Genomic DNA, 24670 nt, shown 5'->3' with positions numbered 1-24670 from the left:
TTGAGCGATGAAAAAATAAAAGAATATAATTTGATTTTTATATTTCAATATCACAATAATCTTCTACAAGTTAAAAAAGAACTAACATAAATAAAATACACTTCAGCTAAATACTTATAATAATAATAATGTATTTTCCCAAACCATGCGGAGCCGCACTATAAGGACTAAAGAGCTGCATGTGGCTCCGGAGCCACAGGTTGCCGACCCCTGGTCTAAGGTATTTCACACACGGCCAAAACCTAAATCCATTTCCTTCCTGCAACATCCGTTCTGGTGCCCTTCTCTTATAATGCATGTCATTGAATATGTTTCTGGGTCCTCTGTCTGCACCCAGAACAAGTCCTCCAGCCACCCTGCTAAAGAACAAGGAGTAAAATAAATGTCTTACCAATCGCAACAGAATCCTAGTACCCGCCTACCGTCCTGGCTTGTCCACTCAATATGTACCCATCCATGCTGAATGAAAGAAACTGTCTTCTAATTACATTAGACCATTTGAAATTAAAATTGACTTTCTACACCCCTGTTTCCTGCACCCTCCTGGGGCAGGGGCTGGCTGGTGGGTTGGGGGCCACGTTGACTGTGTCCTGGGGTCACTCTTGGTTCTGGGGAAAATCCATTCATCTGCACTTTGTAGGGGAGGGCAGATGTCAATGGATTTTCATCTTCATTGAATTTTTCTTTGTGTGTTTGTCTCCTGGACCTTTCTCTGCCTGCCTCTGGCTATTTGTGTATCTACTTCTGTGGGTTCTTTGAACTTTAAAAAAAAAAAACTTTGTTACAAAACTTCCAGAAAGACATCTACTGTAATGAAATTTATTTCCCAGTGGTGTGAGGAGACATCATCATCATCATTATTATTATTATTATTGTTATTATTATTATTATTATTATTATTATTAATAATAATAATAATAATAATAATAATGATAAATATTATGAAAAAATGATTGGAGGAAAAGATTTTCAGGCAGTACTGTTAAATGATTTGTTTCAATGCTATATGTCAAGGCCCTTTAGATTTTGTAACAATGTTTTTATCTTTGATATTGTCATATTTTATTTGCACATTATTTTGCTTTTTAACAATTCGATTTGTGATTGTGATTCATTTACATTTTTTTTTCTTTTTTCTGTTTTTTTTCATGTGGCCGTCATCAGAGTGGATAGAGGTGGGAAAAAATATTAAAAAAAATCATTCCAGAAATGCATGTGTTTTACATTTAATTAGGAACATTTAGTTTTCATTCTGAAAACTTGAATATGCTGACAGTGTCACTTTAAGCACTTACACATTTATATTTCATCAACTAGCGCAATGACAGAAACGCATGAAACAAATAGCAATTAAAAAAACAAACAAAGAAAGTAATTAAAAAGAAAAAGTGCCTAATCTTATGTATATGACGAAATGGTAATAAGCCCCATAGCTAAGACAGTAGGGCCAGCTCTAGCCATTTTCATTTTAGTCCAGATTAAGATTTGGAAAGATAACCTATTCTGTAGGGGAACTGATAAGGATTTAGTGATTCAGATTCCATTATTGACATCACTTATCACTTAAATACCTTATCGATTCTCTTATCGATTCTCACTTAGTTCTCAGTGAGTCCGCTTTCAGAGTCACCATCACCACTAAGCAGGATATCAAAGACATTACATTCGTGTTAAGTGCATGCTGTGTGGGAAAATGTTTGTACATGTTTAAGGCATTTCCCCTTTCTTGTGATAAAAAAAGTAATGTATCACACATCCACAGAGCACGTTCCTCAAAAGAAATCTGTATATTTCTTAATTACTCCCAGGAGAAATTATTTCATTACACTACTAATTGCATTACTTTTTTGTTTCTCTGCAAAAAGAACTGAAAGGCATTGTCTCATAATTACCAGTTAATAATATAAACCTCTAGGCTACAGTCTCATACACCAGCATAAATCCCTATCCTAATTAGGACACACATATAATCTTTCGCTTAGTATTCAGGTATGAACACAAAGCTGACGGCACAAAGCAAAGATGAAAATCAGCACAAAGAGACTTTAAAGCAATGACCACAGTGATTCTACTATAAAGACATAAACAGGTAGAAACGGAGGTTGAAGCCTGATTGCTCATCCGATTGTTACCTGTTGAAGTTCAGGATGTTGCTGTTGAGCTGGGGTCAGCATTCACATAGCTTTAACATCACTCTGGGTTCTTGGCTAGCTTAGCAAAGAACCAAAGTTGTGTCTGCTTTGGATGCAGTTTCCACTTTACCATCGCACTCTAGTTATTTTGTGCAAAAAAAAAAAAAAAAAAAAGTATTGTTCATATCCATGATATAGACCATGATGTAGACCACACTACTATTTTCCTTCTCCAAAATCACAAACGGAACTCAACTGATTGTAGCCCAACTGCAAGTGGAACCGATAAGCGGAATCGATAGGGAAGCAGACAAACAGTTCAGAGGAATTGAACTATCAAGATCTGGTTCTTGATTCCCATCCCTACAGCCGGCCAGCTGTCATTATATTTTTTCTCATTTTGCTCTCCAAATAACCCAGTCAGTGACAAAAACTGCCTTTTCCTTTCTACCTAACAACTACTGCCTGCTAATAGCTTTTGTAGCCAGTAGATATAATTAGATCAAGCTTGCTAGCTGAACTTTGGCTCATGATCTGGTTGAGCTAGTCTAAGGTTGATTAGTTATAAAATGAATACCCTGTAAATATGTAATAAAGTGCATTTCATATTTCCATGTACATTTCATGTACATGGAAATATTAAAGATCCATTATTCTTGCATTGAGGTCTTCTTAGTTAATCCTGAGATTATATTAAAATAACAGAATGCTAATGCTGTACTTTCAACATGGTCAAAAAAGCACTTTTAAAGCATGTTCTGTTCTCTTAGCTTATTTATTACAAATAATAAATATCTTGTGTTCCACTCTCCCTTCACTCATGAAGAAGACTCCAAGATATTTCTCCCTACACCCTCACTTATACTTCTGACTATATCTTAAGTTTTCTTTTTAAAAATTTTTTTGAATGTGTAGCCACTTTGCACTTCTGTTATGACTGAAGTGCAAAGAGCTTGCGTCATAAGCTTGGGTCATACTGGCACTTCATGATGAAGCGGAAACCAAACAGTTGAACAGAACTGTCCTCCTTGTCTTTTATTAAGCTAGTCAGTGATCTACTCAAAGGAGAGCTCTTTGTTACCCCGATCGTTTATTTTGTGCCACTGTTGTCATCATTCGTTCAAATCATTTTATTTTCTCTCTCTCTCTCTCTCTCTCTCTCTCTCACACACACACACACACACACATACTCTCTGTCTAATGTTTGCTGGTAAGTGCTACTACATAAGCAGTATATTTACCACGTGTAAGGTCAAAATCCCCATGAGCATCTGTCAGCTGCTTGAGATGCTCATTGATGGAGATCTGTGAGAGGGGGAGAAAAACACATTAACAAACATGTAAGTATATTTTTTTTAGCCATGTGTTCTACTATTAAAATCTCTATATGAATCAACATCATTAATTATTTAATTTTAAATCAATTTAACCTCATCAGTTTAACCATCTAATACCAGTGGTGACATGCAGAAAACCAATGTAAAATTTGATTTTGGGTTAAGCTAGCCCCAGACCGAACCCTTTGATCAGTTCCCACAACAGCTAATAGACACAAATTACTGGCTGCAAAGAGCTAGGGAACGTATGGATTGTCCTACTCTGGTTTAGGCCACTGCTTCATTTAGTTATGTGGAATAGTAAAATTAAACACATGATGTTGCTGTTAGTATTTTCCAGTCACAGATAAAATCTAGGGAACAGATAGCCAATAAATGTAATTTAAGCTTTAGCTTGGATTACTTGTGGGTATCTTTCTACTGCTTTGACTTGATTTTTTTTACTTTTAGCTGTTTAGTTATAGACTAGTGTTTATGGGTATATAGTTATAATGTGCATGCCAGTTTTATGGAATAATACAGTCCCGTTTAAAAGTTTAAGACCACCTGAAAAATAGCAAACAATCATATTTTGCTTGGTTGGATCTTAACAAGGTTCCAAGTAGAGCTTCAACATGCAACAAGAAGAAATGGGAGTGAGACAAACATTTTTTTGAGCATGCAATTCATTGAAAACAATGCTTAAACTGAAACAGGCTGCACCTCAAAAACAAAAAAACAAAAACAAAACATAAACTTCCCCAAAACAGAAATCAAAGTTCCAAACATGAACTCAGTAATGAGTAGCTCCAGCGTTATTGTTGATCACTTCAAAAATTGAGGGATGCTCTCTGCAACATCTGGACATAGCCAGCGGCCGTTTGACGCTCCTGCACGTCCTGAAGCTCCATTGTTCCACTGAAGGAAAAAGCACCCCAGTCCATTATGGCGCCCCCTCCACTGTGGCATGTAGAAAACATCTCAGGTGGGATCGGGTTCAGGTTAAATTTTTTCTCATGAGAGATTAAAACTTTTTTTCCACCTTTCAGTGTGTCATGTTTGGTCCTCTCTTCCAAAGTCCAAACAGTCAGTTCTGTGACAGTCAGTTTTGAAGCCCTTCATTCTCCATTGACTGAAGGCCTTATAAGTCCATGCAATGGAGTCTCCATAAGACTCCATTGCAGAAGTTTAGATAATAAAACTGGCTGAGGTGCTTGGTTTAAACATCATTGCAATATCTGTAGATATAATGTAGCTCCGTATGTGTTGTCATAACCAGGACTGTTGTTGATTTATGGCAGCTTCATGGCCCTGAGCCTAAACCGGAGTCCATGAGTCCTTCACCACCAGAGCCTGAGGGTCCCGTGCCACCTGAACCTGAACCTAAGCCCATGCGTCCTTCGCTGGCTATGTGTTAGTTTAAGTCATAATCCAAGAATTCCACACTGCCAGAGTCCAAGGGTCCAGTGCCACCCAATCCTGATGGTCTCTGTCTCCACTGCTGGTCGCCTGCTGAGGGTCACATCTATTTTGTCACCAGCCTCCAGAGACATCCCATCACCCCCACCGACACTAGTCTCCAGCCAAGCCACAAGACGGTTCTTGCCACTGATACCCGAGTTGTCCGATCAGCTCTGACATTATCAGACTGGCAATGTATCCAGAGGGTCCTTGCCACCATGCCACCCAAGGGCCTTTGTCACCATCATCAGCCATGCCACCAGAGGGTCTTCACTGCCATCACCAGTCCCCAGCCAAACCACTGAAGGGTCTCTGCCACTGGCCACAAATTGTCTTGTCTCCACCACTGGCCACCAGGCCAATCCCCAGTGTTACCCTGGTGACAATGGAGTAATCGACATCCCGCTGATGACAGTGAAGAAGACACTCTTAAGGCTGTTAACAGCAGTGACAAGAGAGACACTCTTAAGGCTGATAACAGAAGTGACGAAGGAAACACTTTTGAGGTCAACTTGTGAGAAAGACAGGACACCCTTGGTGGGTGGTGATTCTGCTTCTGGCGGTGCTGAGATCACATGCTTGGTACAATATTCTTCAGATGCTGGAGACTGGCACTGTAACTATTTCAACTTAGGATACACAGGGGCTCAGAGTTAGCACAAAGAAGAATCAGTTTCACTCACCATTCAGGTAATGTCTAGAAACTGGGCTTAATAGATATGGGTGAAGAAACAGGCTTGAGCTGCAGACCGGTCTTGGCAGAGTGAACTGATTGAATTGAAACCAAACTTTCGCCAAGTGGGACATGAATAACTTGAGCTTATTATACTCAGGTTAGTATAGTAGTGATATATGATACTTTCCTTAAAAATATAATACATTTTTGGTTCAAATTGAAAGAAAGGCAAATTTAAAAGTGAGATCACTGGTCAAATGTGACTTGATATTTGGATACAAACTATCATTTGATATTTGCAATCCCCATATACCAGCGCAATTTTCTAAAAGTTGCCAGTATAAAAGAAATGAAGCCAACTTTTAATGGCTTGTTGAAATGACCCCACTCCATACTCCTTCCAGGTTTTATCAGAATTCATTCAAAGCTTTTCAAGGTCTCATGCACACACACATGAGCGAACGCACGCACTTTGTCATTAATTAAAGTATGACAAAGGTGTGACAGATTTTTGCAAACATTAGCAAACATTTGGCGTGGCATGAGTTTATCTCATTTTTGATGCTTCTACATTTGTGTAAGTACGTGTATGTGTGCATTCGTGTTTACCTGGAGCAAGCTCCAGCGTGTATTCAGATCTTCGATGCGTTCCAGGTTCCTAGATGATAACTGGATATCAGGCAGATTGAAAGTGGATGCTAATTCGTTCACATGCGTCACGTCGTCCTTAATCTGTGCAATTTCTTCCTGAAACTCCTGCAACATAAGCACATATGACATATATACATTGAAATAAACACACCAAAACCTTTACTTGTAACAGTGAGAAACTAATGCATCTGTCACATAAAACCCAGTTTGTTGATTCTTTAATGTAGGACATGGAAATTGATGATGGACTCAGGTAAGATGAATGGTTAATAGATATAATGTGGAGTACATTTTCTAGCAGTAACTCACCTCTGACTTACTTTGCGAGATATTTGGTAAGTTATAGTTATATTTGCTATAGTTACCTCAATGCATAGCAATCTGGACTTGACCTAGGTGAGAGGTATCAGGCAGGGGTGGTAAACTAATGCATCTGTCATGTAAAACCTAGTTTGCTATTTGTTTAAAGCAGGGAATGGATAGGACTGATAGGCTTAAGTGAGACAAAAGCGGTGTCCCAAAACGTAGGCTGCATCCTCCGGAGGCCGCATTTGAAGGCCGATTACGTAACAGCCAGGCGACGAAGGCTGTCCCAATTCGTCGACTCCTTCAAATGCGGCCGACAAATGTGTCCTTCATTTCCGTGAATTTGAAGGATGGGTCGGGTGGGTCCTTCGTGGCCAACAATGACGGCCGCTACTAAGTTTTAAAATTAGTCTTATTAATCTTTCTGGGTCACAAAAAAAACTTTTAACATATTTTCAGGCGAGAAAGTAGCTGTGTAAATTACAAATATCTGCTTGGTTTATCAAGACATCCTATATTTGCAAAAGTGTGCCGACGTTTTCGGAGACGTCTGTTACCCACCCGCTCGATAGCAAGCCGGGGGGGGGGGGGGGTTCAATGGTCACTCCAGCCGGCGAGAGCAGCGGACTCCGGGCTTCATCGTTTTCAGACCCCCGCTCTTTCGCTACTCAGGTTAAACATGATATACAAGTCACTCGGATAACTTAAAAATGTAATTGTTTGGCTTTTTCCGGAGTAAATCGGTTTGACTGAGATCAAAGTTATTAGATTATTAGATTAGACAGATTAAACAGAAGTGTGAGACGGTCGAGAATTTATGCCAGTGTCCTGTTATATTTTAGATAGCAAGGAGCAAACAGCCGAGTTTATTAAACTCCACCGAGACAGCGGTGACGCAGATCTGAAGGCTAGACCGTCCCATTTCACAGCCTCGCACTTCCGGCCTTCTCGGTCTTCGGAGGACCCGGCCCATGTAAACCGCGAAGGCCGGGTCCTCCGAAGGATGCAGCCGACGTTTTGGGACACAGCTAAAGAGTTGACAGATTCCATTTATACAATTTAAGCTGGGCACCTTTCCGGAGGTAAAGGTGACTGATAAAGAATGTGAGATTGAGAGATACTGGTTAAATATAGTCAGGCTCACCTCAATGCAAGGTGTGGGCTCTGCAATCAGTGTGAAAGGCAGGGAGGAACAGTGAACTTTGTGTGAGGCAGTGGGCAGGGGTGGGATATACTTGTCTCCCCCAGTTCTCTGCCAGGACATTGCAATTTTCCCCCGTGGATGAGAGGATCCTGACTATTGTTTGTTGATGAGGACTCCGTGTCCAATTTAAACAGGGTTCTGATGGAGGTTGGGGACACTGAGTCTTAATGAAAACTGTTCTGCACCTCCACTGCATGGCTCCCCACAGCTGGGGCCACATGGTTCTTGGTACCTGTCATGGGGGTAATCTCCAAACCAGATGGTGGACACTTGAGGTGAAGGGAACAGTCCAACTGAAGATGGAGTCCTGTTGGGCTTGCTTAGCCAATGGAAGTGTGGAGGCAGATGGCAGGTCCTGGCAGACCAAACTGAATGCAGCTTTTTAGTCAGCCTCAAAGCAATTCTGGCAAATTGTTAGGTGACTCAGGGGAAGTGAGCAGTACTCTACTCCAACTGTGTACAGTGGAAATGGGGCGCTGGTGACCTCAGTGCTGGTTGGGCAGTGGAAGGAATATTTCAAAGATCCATATAGGAAGCTGAATTTGGGAATAAGGGGAAAGACTCCTACTCTCATCTATTGTTATGAGCTCTGGGTAGATGCAAACAGCCCAGCCACCTGAAGGATGGCTCTGCACTCCCTTTCAAGAGTGAGGAGTTGAGTCATTTGGAAGAGACAGAGTGGAGCTCAACATTACAAGGAGTCATTTGAGGTGGTTTTGGGTATCTGACACAATGATAAGGTGTTCCAGGCATGTCCTACTGGAAGGAAGTTCTCTGGCATGCTTTCAGCTGATCTGGTAACATGTCTCTATTTTCCTGGATGAGCTGAACAAGGTGTCTGGGAAGAGGCGAGCATGGGCTTCTCTGCTTAAACTGCTGTCCCCATTGTCCAGCCGCAGATAAGCGTCGGAAAATGAATTGATGGCTGGGGCTTTTAATTATTTTCCTAAGCTAAACTCATATAAAAAAAGAGATCTTGATCTTCCTTTCCAAAGTCAGTAAAGATTCAAGGCAATTAAAGTCAGGAGGATATCAATAATTATCTATACAGTAAGTCCCGGATAAGCCTACTTTCCAAAACAAGCAAAATGTATAAAAAGTCAAACCAAAAGTAATTCTCTGGGCAAAAGTTTTTAATGCCTATCAATTAGAATGATTATTTTCTTTGTCTTTGATTGTTAAGATTTGGGGAGAACATTTTTAACAAAAGGCAAAATTGGAAAAATACTAATAAAAAATACTAATAAATACTAATAAAAAAAAGTACTAATAATAGGGTTAGGTTCATGATTAACACTAATCAAAACCATCAGAGGGTAATGTAGAAGGAAATAGCCTGGGCTGAACCTTGGATATCAAAAGGTGTAACAAGCAATCCTAACATAATTACATCTCTTCCCGTTATCTCATTTAAGCAAAACAGCTGGCTTGTTTTATTAATGTTTTATACTGTCTATGAGTGTGAAACAGAATACTATATCTAAAGTGAGAGTCACTGATTCTCACCTTGACTCTGTCGATATGGTCTGGTAGCAAGTCAATCAGGAGGTCTTCTACAGGTTCCCACGCATCCTTTACCATTTCTGCCCGTCTCAGCTTTCCATCCAGTAGGTCCTCTGCCTTCTCCAGCTCCATCAGTTGATCAAGGGCCAACTCTAATCTCCTCTGCCAGTCATCTGAGTCAGTGTTGAGCTGGTCCCATTTGTTCATCATGTCGTCTGCCTCTTTATGCAGGATTCGCCCCACATTGTGTGCGCGCTCCTCTGGGCTGATATCTGAAGGTTATGTAAAGAATAAATGCAGAAAAAAATAAGCAAATTTCACACACCATACTGTAATCTAAAAGGCCTTCGGCCTCTCAGCGTATGGTAGTGCTACTATTTCAAAATTTATATACTATAACAATTTCAACTGACTGGAGTTACTCATGGGTGAGTCCACTAGAGTTGTGCCATACAAGACGGGGTCGGACGGACAGACCACAATGGATTTATCAGATTTTTACTGTAAGTTGTGTGCGGGTCACTGTGTGAGTCACTGGAGGATTTGATATTCAACTAAAAGCCAGAGTGATGTCCCTGAAACCAACAATATAACCATAACTTAGGATATTCAAGACAACTTGAATTAGCTTTGAGCCTGAACAGCTCTGATTCATCAAATAGCCAAAATAAGACAACAGCACAAATGGCAACAGTAGAAAAAGGTCACAGTAATTCCCTCTATCTAGTTATCAGACTTTAATATATATTTAGAGTCTAGATGTAGGCAGGAAAATGTTCAGATTTGCTTAATGTAAGAATGGTCAAAGTATTTGCATTATGTTTAAAGGAATTATGAATAAGCAGAGTAACTGTGTCTTCCAAGGCCAGTCGGTCAACTCAAAGTAGTAAAGGAGATAAGTAATACCTTTCTCAGGTGAAAACGACACCATAATAATAATAATGTGTAAGAGTCTGGCACTCAAAGGACTACGCATAAATATGCATGTATTATCAGAAAAGTTTTTAAAAAGTTAGTTAAGTACTTTAACTTGTGAATACTTAAACTGCCATGTGGAGTTTTGACAGGTAGAATTAAATATATTGTAAAATATGACCCTTGTTATTAGAAATATTGGCTTAATCTTTATTTGTTCCAGAACTCTTCCAGGTATTTTTTAGGAAAAAAGGTTTTCAAACTTACCACATCTGTCACGCAGATATTCCATATGGATAGCCTGCAAGCTAGCTATTGCTCTGTCCATGAAGAGCTATAAGCTATACCAGGTTGGGTATGAAAACAGACCTGAAAAGTTTCAAAGATGCCTTCTCCACAGATCTTACATGTTTCAGAAAAGATATTTAACACCACTGTCAAACACTTAAAGAGCAAGATAATCAGAGTGGATTGGGCAGAAAGGAGAGTGGCAGAGGTGGAGGAGGGGGTTACCGCGGCTGAAGATGTTCTGCTTCAAGCTATTCAAGCTCAAGAAAATGTACAAAAAAACCTGACAGACCTGAAAGCCCGATCATGTAGAAACAATATTTGTGTATACCTAATGCCTGAAGACACTGAACTGAACAACCTAAAGGGGGTTTTAGAAACTTTTATTAAATCGGAGTTTTCTTTAATTGATACTGAGCTGGAAAGATGTCACAGAGCTCTTGGCCCGAAGCCACCGCAGAATGCCAGGCCCCACTCAACAGCAATTTACTTTCTAGAGCACAGTGTTAAAGAACTGGCGCTCTGAAAGTTTTTTTCTGAAAGGAGTGAGAATTTACTTTGACCATGACTAACCCCACTGAAATTCAGCAGAAAAGAAAGGCCATTAGGAAAATCCTTAAAGAAGAAGGAATTCACCTTCAGACCCCCCACCAGCAAAACTCAGTGACGGCACCGTAACTTACAACAGCGCAACAGAGGCCATGGAAGATCTGAAGAAGAGGAAGGTCCTGAGCTTTACAGGAGAAGAGACCCGATCCACGTAATCAACACAGGAGAAGCAGAAGAGCTTTTCCTCGAAGACAGGGAGGACACACCGAAGCTCTCTCTTGATGTGTCAATAAAGGCAACTCACCTGCAACATGTCTCTTAACAACACTCAGCTTGTATTTCTTAGTGGGACTGTAGTATTAGGCTGATTCCACACATTCACAGTCAGTGTATGAGATAAAGCACAAGCTGATTCCCAATCCTCTGCTGAGATTTCAGTTTCCAAATCTTCATTCAATGCATTTTTAGCTTCTACCGTGATCTGATTAACAGGATGTAAGTTGATCATAAAAATTCTGATATGATGCCCTTACTTAATCAGTCATTCTGTGAGCAGGTGTTGTGCGTGGGCAGGTGTGGGCGTCCAATAAGTGGATTACACTCTACTGCCATAAGTATAGGCTCATTTACTTTCATAAACATATGAACTTGAGTGACATCTCATGCTTAATCCATAGGGTTTAACATGATGTGTGCCCACCCTTTGCAGCTATAGCAGCTTCAAGTCTTCTGTGAGGGATTTCCACAAGTATAATGAGAAATGACACTGTTAGCATGAACATTCTTGCAAACCTAAAGGCCTCAAAACATAATTTTGGAATGCTGATTAATGTAAATGCTGATTATGCATTCACATTAATGTTGTTCTTCTGTACACTTTTATGTACAGAAGAACAACAGAAACCATTTTGGTATCAACACATTCTTTTGTATTCAATTACTTCTGTTTTCTGTAACTTTTATATGTTTTAAAATATTTGTTTGTTTGTTTTTTACACTGAAATGAATGGTGAACGCTTAAAATCCTCATCAAACTCACTCTGCATTTAAAGTTAACTAGTTCAGCATACTTTAAGCTAGAGAAATAAAAATCAAACTTTAAACTGGTCCCAACACCTGTTCAGCTAAGTATTTTTTCACATGTTTTACGGTTTTCATACAGTTACAGTTTATTCAGCTTACTCTGGCGAGGGCATCTCACACATGCACACCCTGTCCACACCTGCGCCTGGAGACTGTGTCAAACCTCACCACCAATTTCTTTTTGGACCACATTATTGTAATGATTATTGCAATCTCTACCTGCTTACATTTCAGCTCCCAGTTGTTAAGTTTATAATTTCAAATATTTTTTAGACACTTTCAGACTCTGTTTTTTCATAATTCAGAACATTTTCATAGTTTTATTGAACCATGTTATTCTTATATTGCCATGTTTTTCATCTCTTTATTACATGTTGGTTGAGTTCATTAACCTTATGTTGAAGTGATCCCATTCACCCTCATGCAGGCAAACTCATTTAAGATCAAGGACTTCTACACTGTGATGCACTTCAGCTCCAATTATTTATTTTTTTTAGAAAATGCCATTCATATTTAGGTTATTTGGTTTATTTAGAGAACTATTCTATATGCTTTATTTAGTGCTTGTCACGGTTCTGAGTCATTTTTGACCCAGCTTTTTCTGTTACTGTTTTGGGTGGGTTTTTGAGTTGTGCCGGTTTGATTTTGTATTAAGGGTTATTCTTGGTTTTGTTCTCTTTGCATTATTTGGTGTTCTGGCCTTTAGTTTAAGTCACTGTCTTCTCTGTTTTATGTGTCATATTCTTCCTGTCTCTCTCAGTGTCAAGTTTGCGTTTTTGTAATTTGTTTCTTATTTCCTGTTTTACTTTGAAAGTTCATGTCTCATGTCAGTGTGTTCAGTTTTACTTCTCCCAGCTGTGTCTCCCTCCTGTTGCCCATTCCCTGATTACTCCCCTGTGTATATAAGCCCTGTGTTTTCCTGTGCTCTCTGTCGCATTGTACCCTCAACTTGCTGTGTGTTTGTTATGTTCGGTCCTCCAGCACCTCTGTTCAGCTTTGTTTTTGCCTTGCTTTTTGTGAGTTTTATTTTATGAGGAGTTTGTCCAGCAATAAAACTGCATTTTCAGTTTAAGTCCCGTCTCCAAGAGTCCTGCATTTTGGGTCCACCACTCCTGCCTGCCTGCCACACAGCCCAACTATGACAGTGCTATATTTAGTCCAATATAGTTTTGGTACTGCTCCCAAAAAGATTGATTCTGTTCATCTGGACGTTTTCAGTGGGAGAAACGTTTCGTCACTCATCCAGGTGACTTCTTCAGTCTCAGCTGACTGCAGGTTTCCAACCTTATAAACAGCACATTTACATCAATGACTGAAACTAGCCCACTGACTGAACAATGGTCAGTTCCTTGATGATTAATATGCAAATTCTCAAGACCATTAATCACCAACTACTGATCAAAGACCACTGATCAATGGCCATGAGTACCATTCACAGAGAGTTGGAGAATGGCTGCAATCACAGCATTGTAAGATGGGAAAAGATGTACATCTCCAAAGCACTGAATCAACCTTTTGCCAAACAAGACTGTGGAGACATTGGATTGTGTTTTAGAAAACCATAGTAAAATTTCATACATATAAAAAGAAAACCATGGAACTACTTGATTTTTAGATGTCCCTAACCACTGCCCAATACAAGATCAAATAGCTGAGATGGATTAAAATAACAGGAGGAAGGAGGAGAGGAAGTCTCATGATTAGCAGCTGAAATTCACCATTACTGTCAATGTTCTTGCAGTTCAACAGGGTGCAATATCTTTCAGCTGCTCTATAGACACATAGTAACCAGATTGCTGCCATAGTGCAGAATTGTTGCAGAATAGTGTCTGTTTATCTTTATGAGCAGTTGTTAGAATGCTATTAATAATTAACAAGCTATTTCCTGTTTCCACATTTAAATGGCAAGTTAAAAGGTTGCTGTCATATAATGTGTCTTTAGTACAATACCCTCACATTCAAAACCCTACAAAGGAGGTCACACTGCTTATAGCGCTTACATTCTTTTTTTTCCAACAGTGTCTTTATTTATTTTGAACATAGCAGTGTACACATCTATGAAGCGTAACAAAACAAGTAGCTAAACTTACATAAACTACAAGCTACACATATTGCCTTTATACACATAACACCATATAGGAAAGGAGGAGAAAAAAACAGCAACGACAAAACAACAAAAACAACACACAAAAGCAAAACAAAAAAAAAGAAAAAAAAGAAAAAAAGGGAAAAGGGGGGAATAACTGTGTGCATCTCCCATAAATTATGCACACTCACAGGTATATGTTAAATGTAAATTAGAAGGTAGTTGTTCAATGTCAAGCAATAAACATATTCCCAAATGGACTGCAGAGGGCCACCTATGAATCCTCCCCAAAAATTTCCACCAAGTGGGGCAAGTCTTTATTAGCAAGGAAGTTTTTGAAGGGGCCCCAGATGCTATCAAAGCACCGCCGTACCCCTGATTGCGTAGGTGATCTTTTCTAAGGGCAGGGTAGATGTTAACTCTGAAATCCATTTACTTCTTCTCGGTCTATCCACCTCTTTCCAAGTAATGGCAATCACTCTCTTAGCCATCAGCAGCCCTATGTCTAAAAATAAGCGATGTTTCCTTGTTATATTACAGTTAGCTGGATAGATGCCGAGCAGAAAAAGTTTTGGTTGTAAATGCAGTTTTATTTCTAATATTTCTTCAGTACATTGTTTCACTTCTTCCCAGAATTTCCTAATTTCAGGACACTGCCACCAACAATGGAGAAGTGTGCCCTTTTCCTCGTCGCATTTTATACAAACATCCGGGATGGTACTGTAGAAAGCATTAAGTTTGACTGGAGTCATATACATATACGTATTAACCAGTTGTACTGCAAGAGATTTAAACGAGTGTTCACTGTTTGTGATTGTGCCCTGGCGCAAGCCCTCTCCCACTCTTCAAGGGAGATATTCTCCTGTAAGTCTTCTCTCTAGGATTCAAGCTTCTTTACGGACGTTTCTGTAGAGGTGGCCACCAGTTCATTATGGATTTTAGAAATCAAGCCCCTTCCCTGGCAATCTTTCACCATCATTTCTTCAAGTGTTGATAGGCCAGGAATGGACAAGGACTGGTTTTGCTGTGTTCTAATAAAATCTCTCAGCTGTAAATATCTAAAGAACTGGCTGTTAGCTATGTCATGCTTGACAACCATTTTATCAAAGGACAGTAAGTGTTTATTATTCGGATTGTAAAGATCTCCAATTTTTTGTAACCCCCTTTCAGCCCATATTTTAAATCGCCCTTCACCCCGTCCTGGGGGAAAATGATCATTTCCCCATATCGGGCTGAATACTGAGAGTGAATTAACTTCATTGAGGTGAGTCTTTCTCTTCCGGCGCCCCCCGTGTGCGGCAGCCTGTTACAGCAGCTCTGCTCATTCTGAGTTTCTTTCTTTCTTATCTTTTTTCTTCTCGTAATTTTTATAACTGACGTATTAGTAATTAGACTCTGCAACCATGTTCTACCGTTTTGTGCAAGTTCTGGTCATTTTTCTTAGTTTTTTTCTACTTTTTTCACCTGTGTCTGGGGACCCAGAGCAGGGATCCTTTTTTACAGTAAGGATCAGCTGTTAGCGCTGCGTCCCACAGAGCTACTGCCGGCGGACAGACTCGACATTCCAAGCGAGCTGAGGAAGAAAAGACGGGGGTGTCGAGCTGGGAAGGAGCGCCGTCGCCCGAGAAGAAGACGTTATCGACCATCTCTTCCTTCTGTAATTATTGGAAACGTAAGATCTTTGCCCAATAAGATGGATGAGCTCACGTCGCTAACCTGGTCACAGAGGGAGTACTGGCAATGTAGCATCATGATGCTAACGGAGTCGTGGCTAACACCGCTAACTCCGGACACTAGCGTGACACTACCGGGATTCCAGCTGCTGCGAGCGGACAGGACGAGAGACAGCGGTAAGAGGAAAGGAGGGGGAATGGCAGTGTTTGTGAATGACAGATGGTGTAACCCTGGGCACATCACTGTAAAAGAACAATTCTGCAGCAGAGACATTGAGCTGTTAGCTGTTAGCATGCATCCGTACTACCTGCCCCGGGACTTCTCGCATGTCATCGCATTAACAGCGTATGTCCCCCCCCTCAGCCAACGTGGATGCAGCCTGTGACTCTCTCCACTCTGTGGTCAGCAGACTGCAAACACAATCTCCGAGAGCCCTTCTCATAATATCAGGGGACTTTAATCATGTCTCACTGGACTCCACACTGCCCACCTTCACCCAGTATGTGACCTGCCCAACCAGAGACAATAAAATACTGGACTTACTGTATGCCAATGCTGAAGAGGCATACAGTTCATCACCTCTCCCTCCCCTGGGCAGATCTGATCACAACCTGGTGCGCGTTGTCCCTGTGTATGAGCCCTTAGTGCACAGGGAGCCACCAGCCACCCGCACAGTACAGAGATGGTCGGAGGAGAGCGAGGAGGCTCTTAAGGATTGTTTTGAGTCGACTGTGTGGGAGGTGATCTGTGACGACCAGGAGGACATCAACAGCCTTACTACATGCATTACTGACTATATTAATTTCTGTGTGGATAACACCGTACCTACCAGGACTGTACGGTGTTTCTCCAACAACAAACCTTGGATTACCCCAGAAATTAAAGCTGTCCTCAAGCAGAAGAGGAGGGCCTTCAAATCCAGAGACAAGGAGGAGTTGAAAAGGGTGCAGAGAAAGCTGAGGGGACTGATAAGGAATGGGAAGGACAGCTACAGGCAGAAGATGGAGAACCAGCTTCAGCAAAATAACGTTGGTGAAGTCTGGAGAGGCCTCAGAACCATCTCAGGCCACAAACATCAGAACTCTGCCTGGGAGGGATGTGAGGTGGGCAAATGAACTGAATCATTTCTTTAATAGGTTTGATTCAGCCATGAGGCAGTCTCCAACATCGGCTGCAGACTCACCCACCCCCACTGCTGCTGTTCCACCTCTGACACCTCAGACACTTCACACCTCCACTATTCACCCTGCTCACTCCTCCCCACCCCCAACAACAGCATCCAATACACAATCAACACAAGGCTCCAGCCTGTCTCTCTCAACCACCCAGGTTAGGAGGGAACTGAGGAGGATTAATGGCAAGAAGGCAGCGGGCCCAGATGGCATCAGCTCAAGGGTCGTCAGGTCCTGCGCAGACCAACTGTGTGGGGTGATCAAGCACCTCTTCAACCTGAGCCGGAGGCTGGGAAGAGTCCCACAGCTCTGGAAAACCTCCTGTGTTGTTCCAGTGCCAAAGACTTCACGCCCCAAGGACCTCAACAGCTACAGGCCGGTGGCTCTGACATCCCACCTGATGAAGACCCTGGAGCGGCTGGTCCTGGCTCAGCTTCGGCGCCTGGTGAGCTCATCACTGGACCCACTTCAGTTTGCCTACCAGCCTGGCATTGGAGCGGATGATGCCGTCATTCACCTCCTACATCGTTCCCTCGCGCACCTGGAGACTGCTGGGAGCACTGTGAGAATCATGTTCTTTGATTTCTCCAGTGCCTTCAACACCATTCTTCCCTCGGTTCTGAAGGACAAGCTGGAGAACTCTGGAGTGGACCATCACCTTACTACCTGGATTTTGGACTACCTCACCGACCGACCACAGTATGTGAGGACTCAGGGCTGTGTGTCGGACAGGGTCGTCTGCAGTACGGGGGCCCCACAGGGAACGGTTCTGGCTCCGTTCCTCTTCACCATCTACACTGCAGACTTCTCCCACAACTCCACCCAGTGCTTCCTGCAGAAGTTCTCTGATGACTCTGCAATAGTCGGCCTCATCACTGATGGGGACGACAAGGAGTACAAAGGACTGACTCAAGACTTTGTGGACTGGTGCCAGCTGAACTACCTCCAGATCAATGCCAGTAAAACCAAGGAGCTGGTGGTAGACTTCCGCAGGCACAAGCATCCTCCACTGCAACCACTGAACATCCAAGGTATGGACATCGAGGCTGTGGACAGCTACAGGTACCTTGGTGTTCATCTGAACAACAAACTGGACTGGACTCATAACTCAGACGCCCTCTACAGGAAAGGGCAGAGCAGGCTGTACCTGCTGCGGAGACTCAGGTCGTTTGGAGTGGAGGGCCCACTCCTGAAGACCTTCTATGACTCTGTGGTGGCCTCAGCCATCTTCTATGGTGTGGTCTGCTGGGGCGGCAGCATCTCTGCTGGGGACAGGAAGAGACTGAACAGGCTGATCCGAAGGGCCAGCTCTGTTCTGGGATGCCCTCTGGACCCAGTGGAGGTGGTGAGTGACAGGAGAATGGTGGCTAAGCTGTCATCCCTGTTGGACAACATCTCCCACCCCATGCAGGAGACTCTGACAGCACTGAGCAGCTCCTTCAGTGGGAGACTGCGGCACCCACGGTGTGGGACGGAGAGATTTCACAGGTCTTTCCTCCCCACTGCTGTCAGACTCCACAATAAAGACTTTTGCAGCTGATCAAACACACAAACCCACACATGTGCAATAAGACTGCTATATGTGCAATTCTTCTTCTGACGAAGTTGTATTTTTGTATTTTCCTACTCAGTGGTATATAGTATTTGTATTTCCATTTTATTCTATTGTATATATTATTCTATTCTATTTTATTCTATTGTATATGGTATTTTATTTTATTTTATTGTATTTTATTGCATTCCAGTGTTTTCTAATTTCTGCTACATAACTTTGCACTTTGCTGTAACAAAACAAATTTCCCACCTGTGGGACTAATAAAGGTCATCTTATCTTATCTTATCTTATCTTATCTTATCTTATCTTATCTTAACTTGATGCCACATCGCAATCATATTTTTGACCATGGGATTCTTGGTGTTTCTTTTGAGTTTCTTAATATTAGCAGAGTATAGGTAAATGGGAAATGGCAACTTCAGCACATACCCTTCCATCTCTCTCCACAGTGGCAGATTCTCTTCTGAACAGTAAAACATTAGTGTTCTCCACTGCGCCGCCCAGTAGTACCATAGTGGGTTTGGGCATTTAAGCCCCCCTCTGTCATAAGGCAGATACAATAGAGATAGGTGCAACCTGGGGTGTCTATTCTTCCATAAAAACTTGATGAAGAGTGTCCTCAGTTGAGAAAATAAATTGGTTGGTGGTGGCAGAGGCAAGTTTTGAAATAAGTACAACAGTTTAGGGAGTATATTCATTTTGAGAGTATTTATTTTCCCCATTAATGACATTGGTAGAGCAGTCCATCTATCCAGAGAGTTTGAGACATCTTGCATAACTGAATTATAGTTGATTTCTATGATATCCTTAAGCAAAGGAACAATTTGGATACCCAAATAGGTAAAGCTATTAACAACCTTAAATTGAGTAACAACAGAGGTTGGGTTTTCCCTATCTAATTGGTTTATTAACATAATTGATGTTTTAGACATATTGATCTTGTAACCAAAAATACTATCATGGGATCTCACTGCAATAGCCAAAGGCTCGATTGCCATAGTGAACAACAGTGGGGACAAAGGGTCCCCCTTGTCTACACCCTCAATTTATTTTTATGGTTTTTTGAGATATTATTGTTAGTCAGGATCTGTGCATGTGATTCTTTATAAAGTAATCTTACCCAATTACAAAAATTCTCTCCTAGACCAAAGCGCGCCAGAGTCTCAAACAGATAAGGCCATTCCACTCTGTCGAATGCTTTTTCAGCATCAAGTGACAGTAAAGCAGTGTCCCGATCCCCCTTTTGGTCATAAAGAATGTTCAGAATCCTTCGGACATTGGTGAATCCTTGTCTGCCCCGAATGAATCCATTCTGATCCCTCCCAATTATCTTAGGTAGTATTTCTTTGATTCTCTTGGCTAAGATTTTACAAATTATTTTCAAATCCGCATTAAGCAGACTGATGGGTCTCCAGTTTTCACATTTATTGTGTGGTTTGCCAGCCTTTGGGAGTAAGTAGTGCTCGTCTCAAGGACTGTGGTAAGGTGCCCTTTTGAAAGGATTCTGTAAACATTTCTAAAATTGGAGTCAGCAGTTTATATTAAAATTTTTTATAAATTCCAATTGGGAGGCCATCGGGTCCGGGTTTTTTTCCCGATTTAATACTATCGATTGCAGCAGATAATTCCTCAACTGAGATATCTTTCTCCAAAATAGCCCTAAGGTCTTCTGGTATATTGGGTATATTTATCTTATCTAAAAACTTTTTTAGTTCCGAGTGGTCATTAGATATTTCTGAACTGTAACGATCTTCATAATATTTCCTGAAGGATTAATTTATATCTGCCGGGTCCACAATAATTTCTCCTAGCTCATTTTGCAGTGAGATAATAACCCTTTCACTCTGGAGCTGCTTGAGACGCCATGCAAGAACTTTCCCAGGTTTTTCACCCTGATCGTAGAAGGACTGTTTAAGTCGCAGCAGACTGGCCAAAGCTTTTGAGGCAGAAAGTTCATTGTATTGGGACCGACGCAGCAATAAATTCTGGTGTATTTCAGGGGACCTTGTTTGATAGTATTCATTTTCTAATTCCTTTATTTTTGTCTCTAACTTTTTTGCCTTTTGGAAAGTCAATCTTGCTTTAGAGCTAGTGATGCTAATTATTTGGCCCATAATAAAAGCCTTAAAAGCCTCCCATCTTATTCTTGCAGAAGTTTCTGTTTTATTCATTTCAAAATAGAGGCTAATTTGTTCATCCAGAAGCGAGACAAAACCAGGTTCCGCCAACCATTTTTGTTTGCAACGCCAAATCCTAGCATCTTTCACAAGCTTTGAGTCCTGATATACCAATGAATTGGGAGCATGATCTGAGATTAGGATAGCCTCATAGGAGCATTCCTTGATTTTATGTCTCAACTCTGCAGATATCAAAAAGAAGTCAATTCTTGAATAGGACTTGTGTGCACCAGAATAACATGAGAACATTAGAACGTCCGGATTTTCTTCCCTCCAGATATCTGTTAAGTTTAATTCCTTCATAAAGCGCTGTATAGTTACCCTACTACGGGTGTGAGACTCTTCGGTTCCCGAGCTCCCATCTTTCACCGGATCTAGTACACAGTTAAAATCGCCTGCCACCACACATTTACCCAAGGATGACACTGTATAGCTGAACTAGTAAAACCGAACAATCCAACTGTTAACTATAACATTAACTATACCCTCCTATGCCACCAAGGTTAGATATTAAATTCTTATCTATTTATAAACACCCCTCTTTGCCATAGGTCAACAAGTAAGCCGCACTTACTTGTTGACCAATTTACATTTGTTGCAGAAATACGTTCGGCTTCTTAATCTTTTTTTTATTTTATTTATTTATTTTAAATTAGAAGACAGAGATGGGTATCTCAAGAGCTTTAATCCTGCACTGAGCCCAGAATAGACATAGTAACATGACTTTAACTAATAGAAAATGCACTGTAATACGCGGTATTAGACACAAGCATACATTTAACGTTATAGCTTGATCTACCCGAGCCGGCTGGGCTCGATCCTGCTCTTATTCTCAGGTCAGATGTTACCTTATGCTTTGTAAACTTAGATCGTATCCTAACCATCAGTCCGATCCCTTTTTTGACTTGATCCGTTTGATGAAGCCCTCTGCCTCGACATGGTTGTTAAAGATGAGGGACCGTTCCTTATATGTCACTATCAGCCGGGCTGGGGGAATGATGCAATACTGATGCAGGTACCATTGCGCGGAGTTGGCGCCTCGCCTCGTCGAACTCCTTCTGTTTCTTGTGGACACCTGCCGCCACAAGATGGTAACACCTCACCGTCTGGTTCTTGTATCGTACTTATCTTTTAGACTTAGCCGCTCTCATCACCAATTTTTTATCTTTGAAGCTGAGGAATTTCATTATCAGCGTATGGGGTGCAGGATTGTTGTGGTTTCTTGGCCCAACTCTGTGAGCCCTCTCCACCATTAGTATTGTACGCCCCAGCGGCAACTCCAGTGCATCCGGCAGCCAACTCTCCAGAAAGGCACAGGCGTCCTCGCCCTCCGCTCCTTCCGGTAGGTTGACCATCCTGAAATTGGAGCGCCTTGATCTTGTCTCCAGGTCCAGCACTTTGTCCTCCAAATCTTTATTTTTATTTTCTAGGACTTGTACTTTTGTTTGGAGGGAGGCGACGTTATCCTCAGTTGTCGAAATCCTAGTTTCTGCTTCTGTGACGTGCTCTACGTAGTCAGTAATGTCTTTCCTCACACTCTCAATAGCGGACAATATGGCGTCAAACCTGGTGGAAAACTCTGTTTTCATGTTGTTGATAGCAGTCAGGATCATGGCCAACGTGGGGCAGGACTCTCCCGCTGCCATATCCTTGCTTCTGTCCGGTGCATTAACCTCTGGAGTCCCGCTAGCGTCCATGGCCTCACTGCTAGCTGATGAATCCTTGCTAGCCCTCGACTTCGTAAAGTCTGACAATTTAGCTTGGAGAGTTTTGTTCCGGCCTTGACTGACTTTCTTCTGTGACACCGGCATAACCCTAAGTTTATTTGTCGAAATATGGGTGATTCGCCTACTCAAGTACAATATTTTAGCAGGATTTTGCCAACAGGGTAGCAGAGCAGGTTAACGCATGTCTGCTCAGCTCGCCGCCATACTGGATGTCAGCACTTACATTCTTAATTCATCCAGTAAGTATAACATTAAAACAAGCATGAAGTGCTGAAGGGGGGAATTTTAAGCTCTGGAAGAATAGTGGAGGAGAGCTTCTAAGCATTCTAAGCATAATTGTGTGAAATGAATGTGCGTTACCTCTGTGCTCAGGTGACGGTGTGTCTTCTGGAAGTTCAGACAGAAAGACTCCCACATCATCCAGAGCCTTGGTCATAATGGGCTCTTTAGCTCGCAGTTCCCTCTTGAAACCCTGTAAAAGCACACATACTTTTCAGCATTTGTACTAAACTGGGGTCTCAATCCAACATCAGACAGCCAGTTCCACCCTTCAATGTCATATCCAGTACTAAAAGACTCAGGTTGATGTGACTTTATACAGAAAAATTTGTCTCAAAAGGGTTTCAAATGCATAGGGTACGATCAGAGGCATAAACAAATGTGTGCAGTGATCTATCTGTAACTTTTGAGGACTCACAAGCGCATGCTTCAATCCACACACAAATAAAAAGTAATTAGTTTACATAAACTGTTCACAGAGTCTATTAATAAAGCTTCACAAATGGAATAATTTTCTCTTTCAAAAAGCTTTCTGTGGATACAAATGTCTAAAAATACTGGCAGTGGCCAGTGGTACTCCTCAGCCTCAGTAGATGCAAAGGGGTACTTTCAAAATCCTAAGTCACCTTGTTCTTAGGTTACCACACTTAAAAAGATTTTCAGAAAACTTGACCTCTGACCCCTGACCTTGAGGCCAAGATCACTGAGATTCAAACTTGTCTGATATTCTATACTAGATGTGCCTATGGTTTCAAAATCCTATGTCACTTCCTTCTCAAGTGATCACATTCACAAACTCAGGTGTCCATGTTGAACACCCGCCTGGCAGATTAACGACAATACCCCATCAGCCTTTTACAGCTGAGGGGTAATAAAAATACTTGCAACATCCTTCTCACTCACTTACAAAACCTTTCCTATGTGAGAGGTTTCATTCCTGATACGCATAGATCACATTGCATGCCCACGTGGGGTTTTGAGATGTCTGAGAGGAGAAGCCAGCGCTCCTGCCTCAGTGGAACTGAGTAAGGCAGATAAGATGGATTGCCCATGATGGAGAGCAGTTTGTTGTTGTTTGTTTGATCTCCTGTCCCTCACTGACTCAAAAGGCTCCAGACTCTGGGTAATGATGCTTCCAGCTTTGTGAATCATTTTGTTAATCCTGCTGGCACTGATGGAGAGAACGGCAAAGGAAATAGCCTTACCACAAACACACAATAAAGGATCTGAGCCTCCTCAGAAAATAGAATCTGATGATCCCCTTCTTGTACACACCATCACTGTTGGGGCATCCATTCAAACTCTCATTCAGGTGAACTCCGTACCTGTACCTGTAGTACCTGTACCTGTAGGTGTTCACTGGTTCCACCTCCATACACATGTTAATGGGCCTGTATACTTATCTTTATTTAGATGAAGATAAGTATACATAGTTATCTTCATTTAGATGAGGATAAGTATGCAAATATGCAAGGAGTTCAGTTCACGCTGTATCCTTTTCAACTTTTTCTTGTTCCTAAACCTGAAGAACCTCTTCTTTTCATTCAGTAGAGTGATCTAGGACTTGTTGTTGAGAAAACAGTGCAATTTGATGCAACCTCAATGGCTGAAGGTGATTTTAGACTAAAATCATGGGTTTTCCCCAATTATTAAATCTGACTACAAAGTAGGCTATAATTATAATTTGATTAGTTTATTCACTCACATCTTTGATGTCACTGCGTGCTGCCCTAGGGGAATTAATCTGAGTTAATATTTTTCTAATTAATTCTGTTTAAAGGCAGAAACTAATCATTTAGTTTGAGCTTTAGTTAAAAAAAACAATTTGTCTAAGGTTATCATGTGCTGATGTCACTTCCTGTGCAGATGTATTGTCAATTCCTGTTTTGTGAAAAGTTATGGCAGTTGTGTTGACA

The 24670-nt window shown here is 41.4% G+C and overlaps 2 protein-coding genes across 6 annotated transcripts in view; one reads left to right on the top strand and one right to left on the bottom strand.

The window, feature by feature from the left end:
- LOC109197015 (ATP-dependent DNA helicase PIF1) overlaps positions 1-24670 on the top strand; it is a 933009-nt gene that overhangs the window by 30980 nt on the left and 877359 nt on the right. The window lies entirely within an intron of this gene.
- The window catches only part of LOC100694991 (dystrophin), a 178659-nt gene that overhangs the window by 3849 nt on the left and 150140 nt on the right, over positions 1-24670 (bottom strand). For all 4 annotated transcript variants that reach the window (XM_025902685.1, XM_019351894.2, XM_025902687.1 and 1 more), the window contains 4 exons: positions 22836-22947; positions 9253-9521; positions 6195-6341; positions 3374-3437 (listed from right to left, as the gene is read on the bottom strand). In XM_025902685.1, coding sequence (XP_025758470.1) covers positions 3374-3437; positions 6195-6341; positions 9253-9521; positions 22836-22947 — 592 coding nt within the window. The remainder of the gene's footprint in view (positions 1-3373; positions 3438-6194; positions 6342-9252; positions 9522-22835; positions 22948-24670) is intronic.

Source organism: Oreochromis niloticus, linkage group LG23, assembly GCF_001858045.2.
Source record: "Oreochromis niloticus isolate F11D_XX linkage group LG23, O_niloticus_UMD_NMBU, whole genome shotgun sequence".
Classification (NCBI taxonomy): domain Eukaryota; kingdom Metazoa; phylum Chordata; class Actinopteri; order Cichliformes; family Cichlidae; genus Oreochromis; species Oreochromis niloticus.
This window is presented reverse-complemented; position numbering and strand designations above follow the sequence as displayed.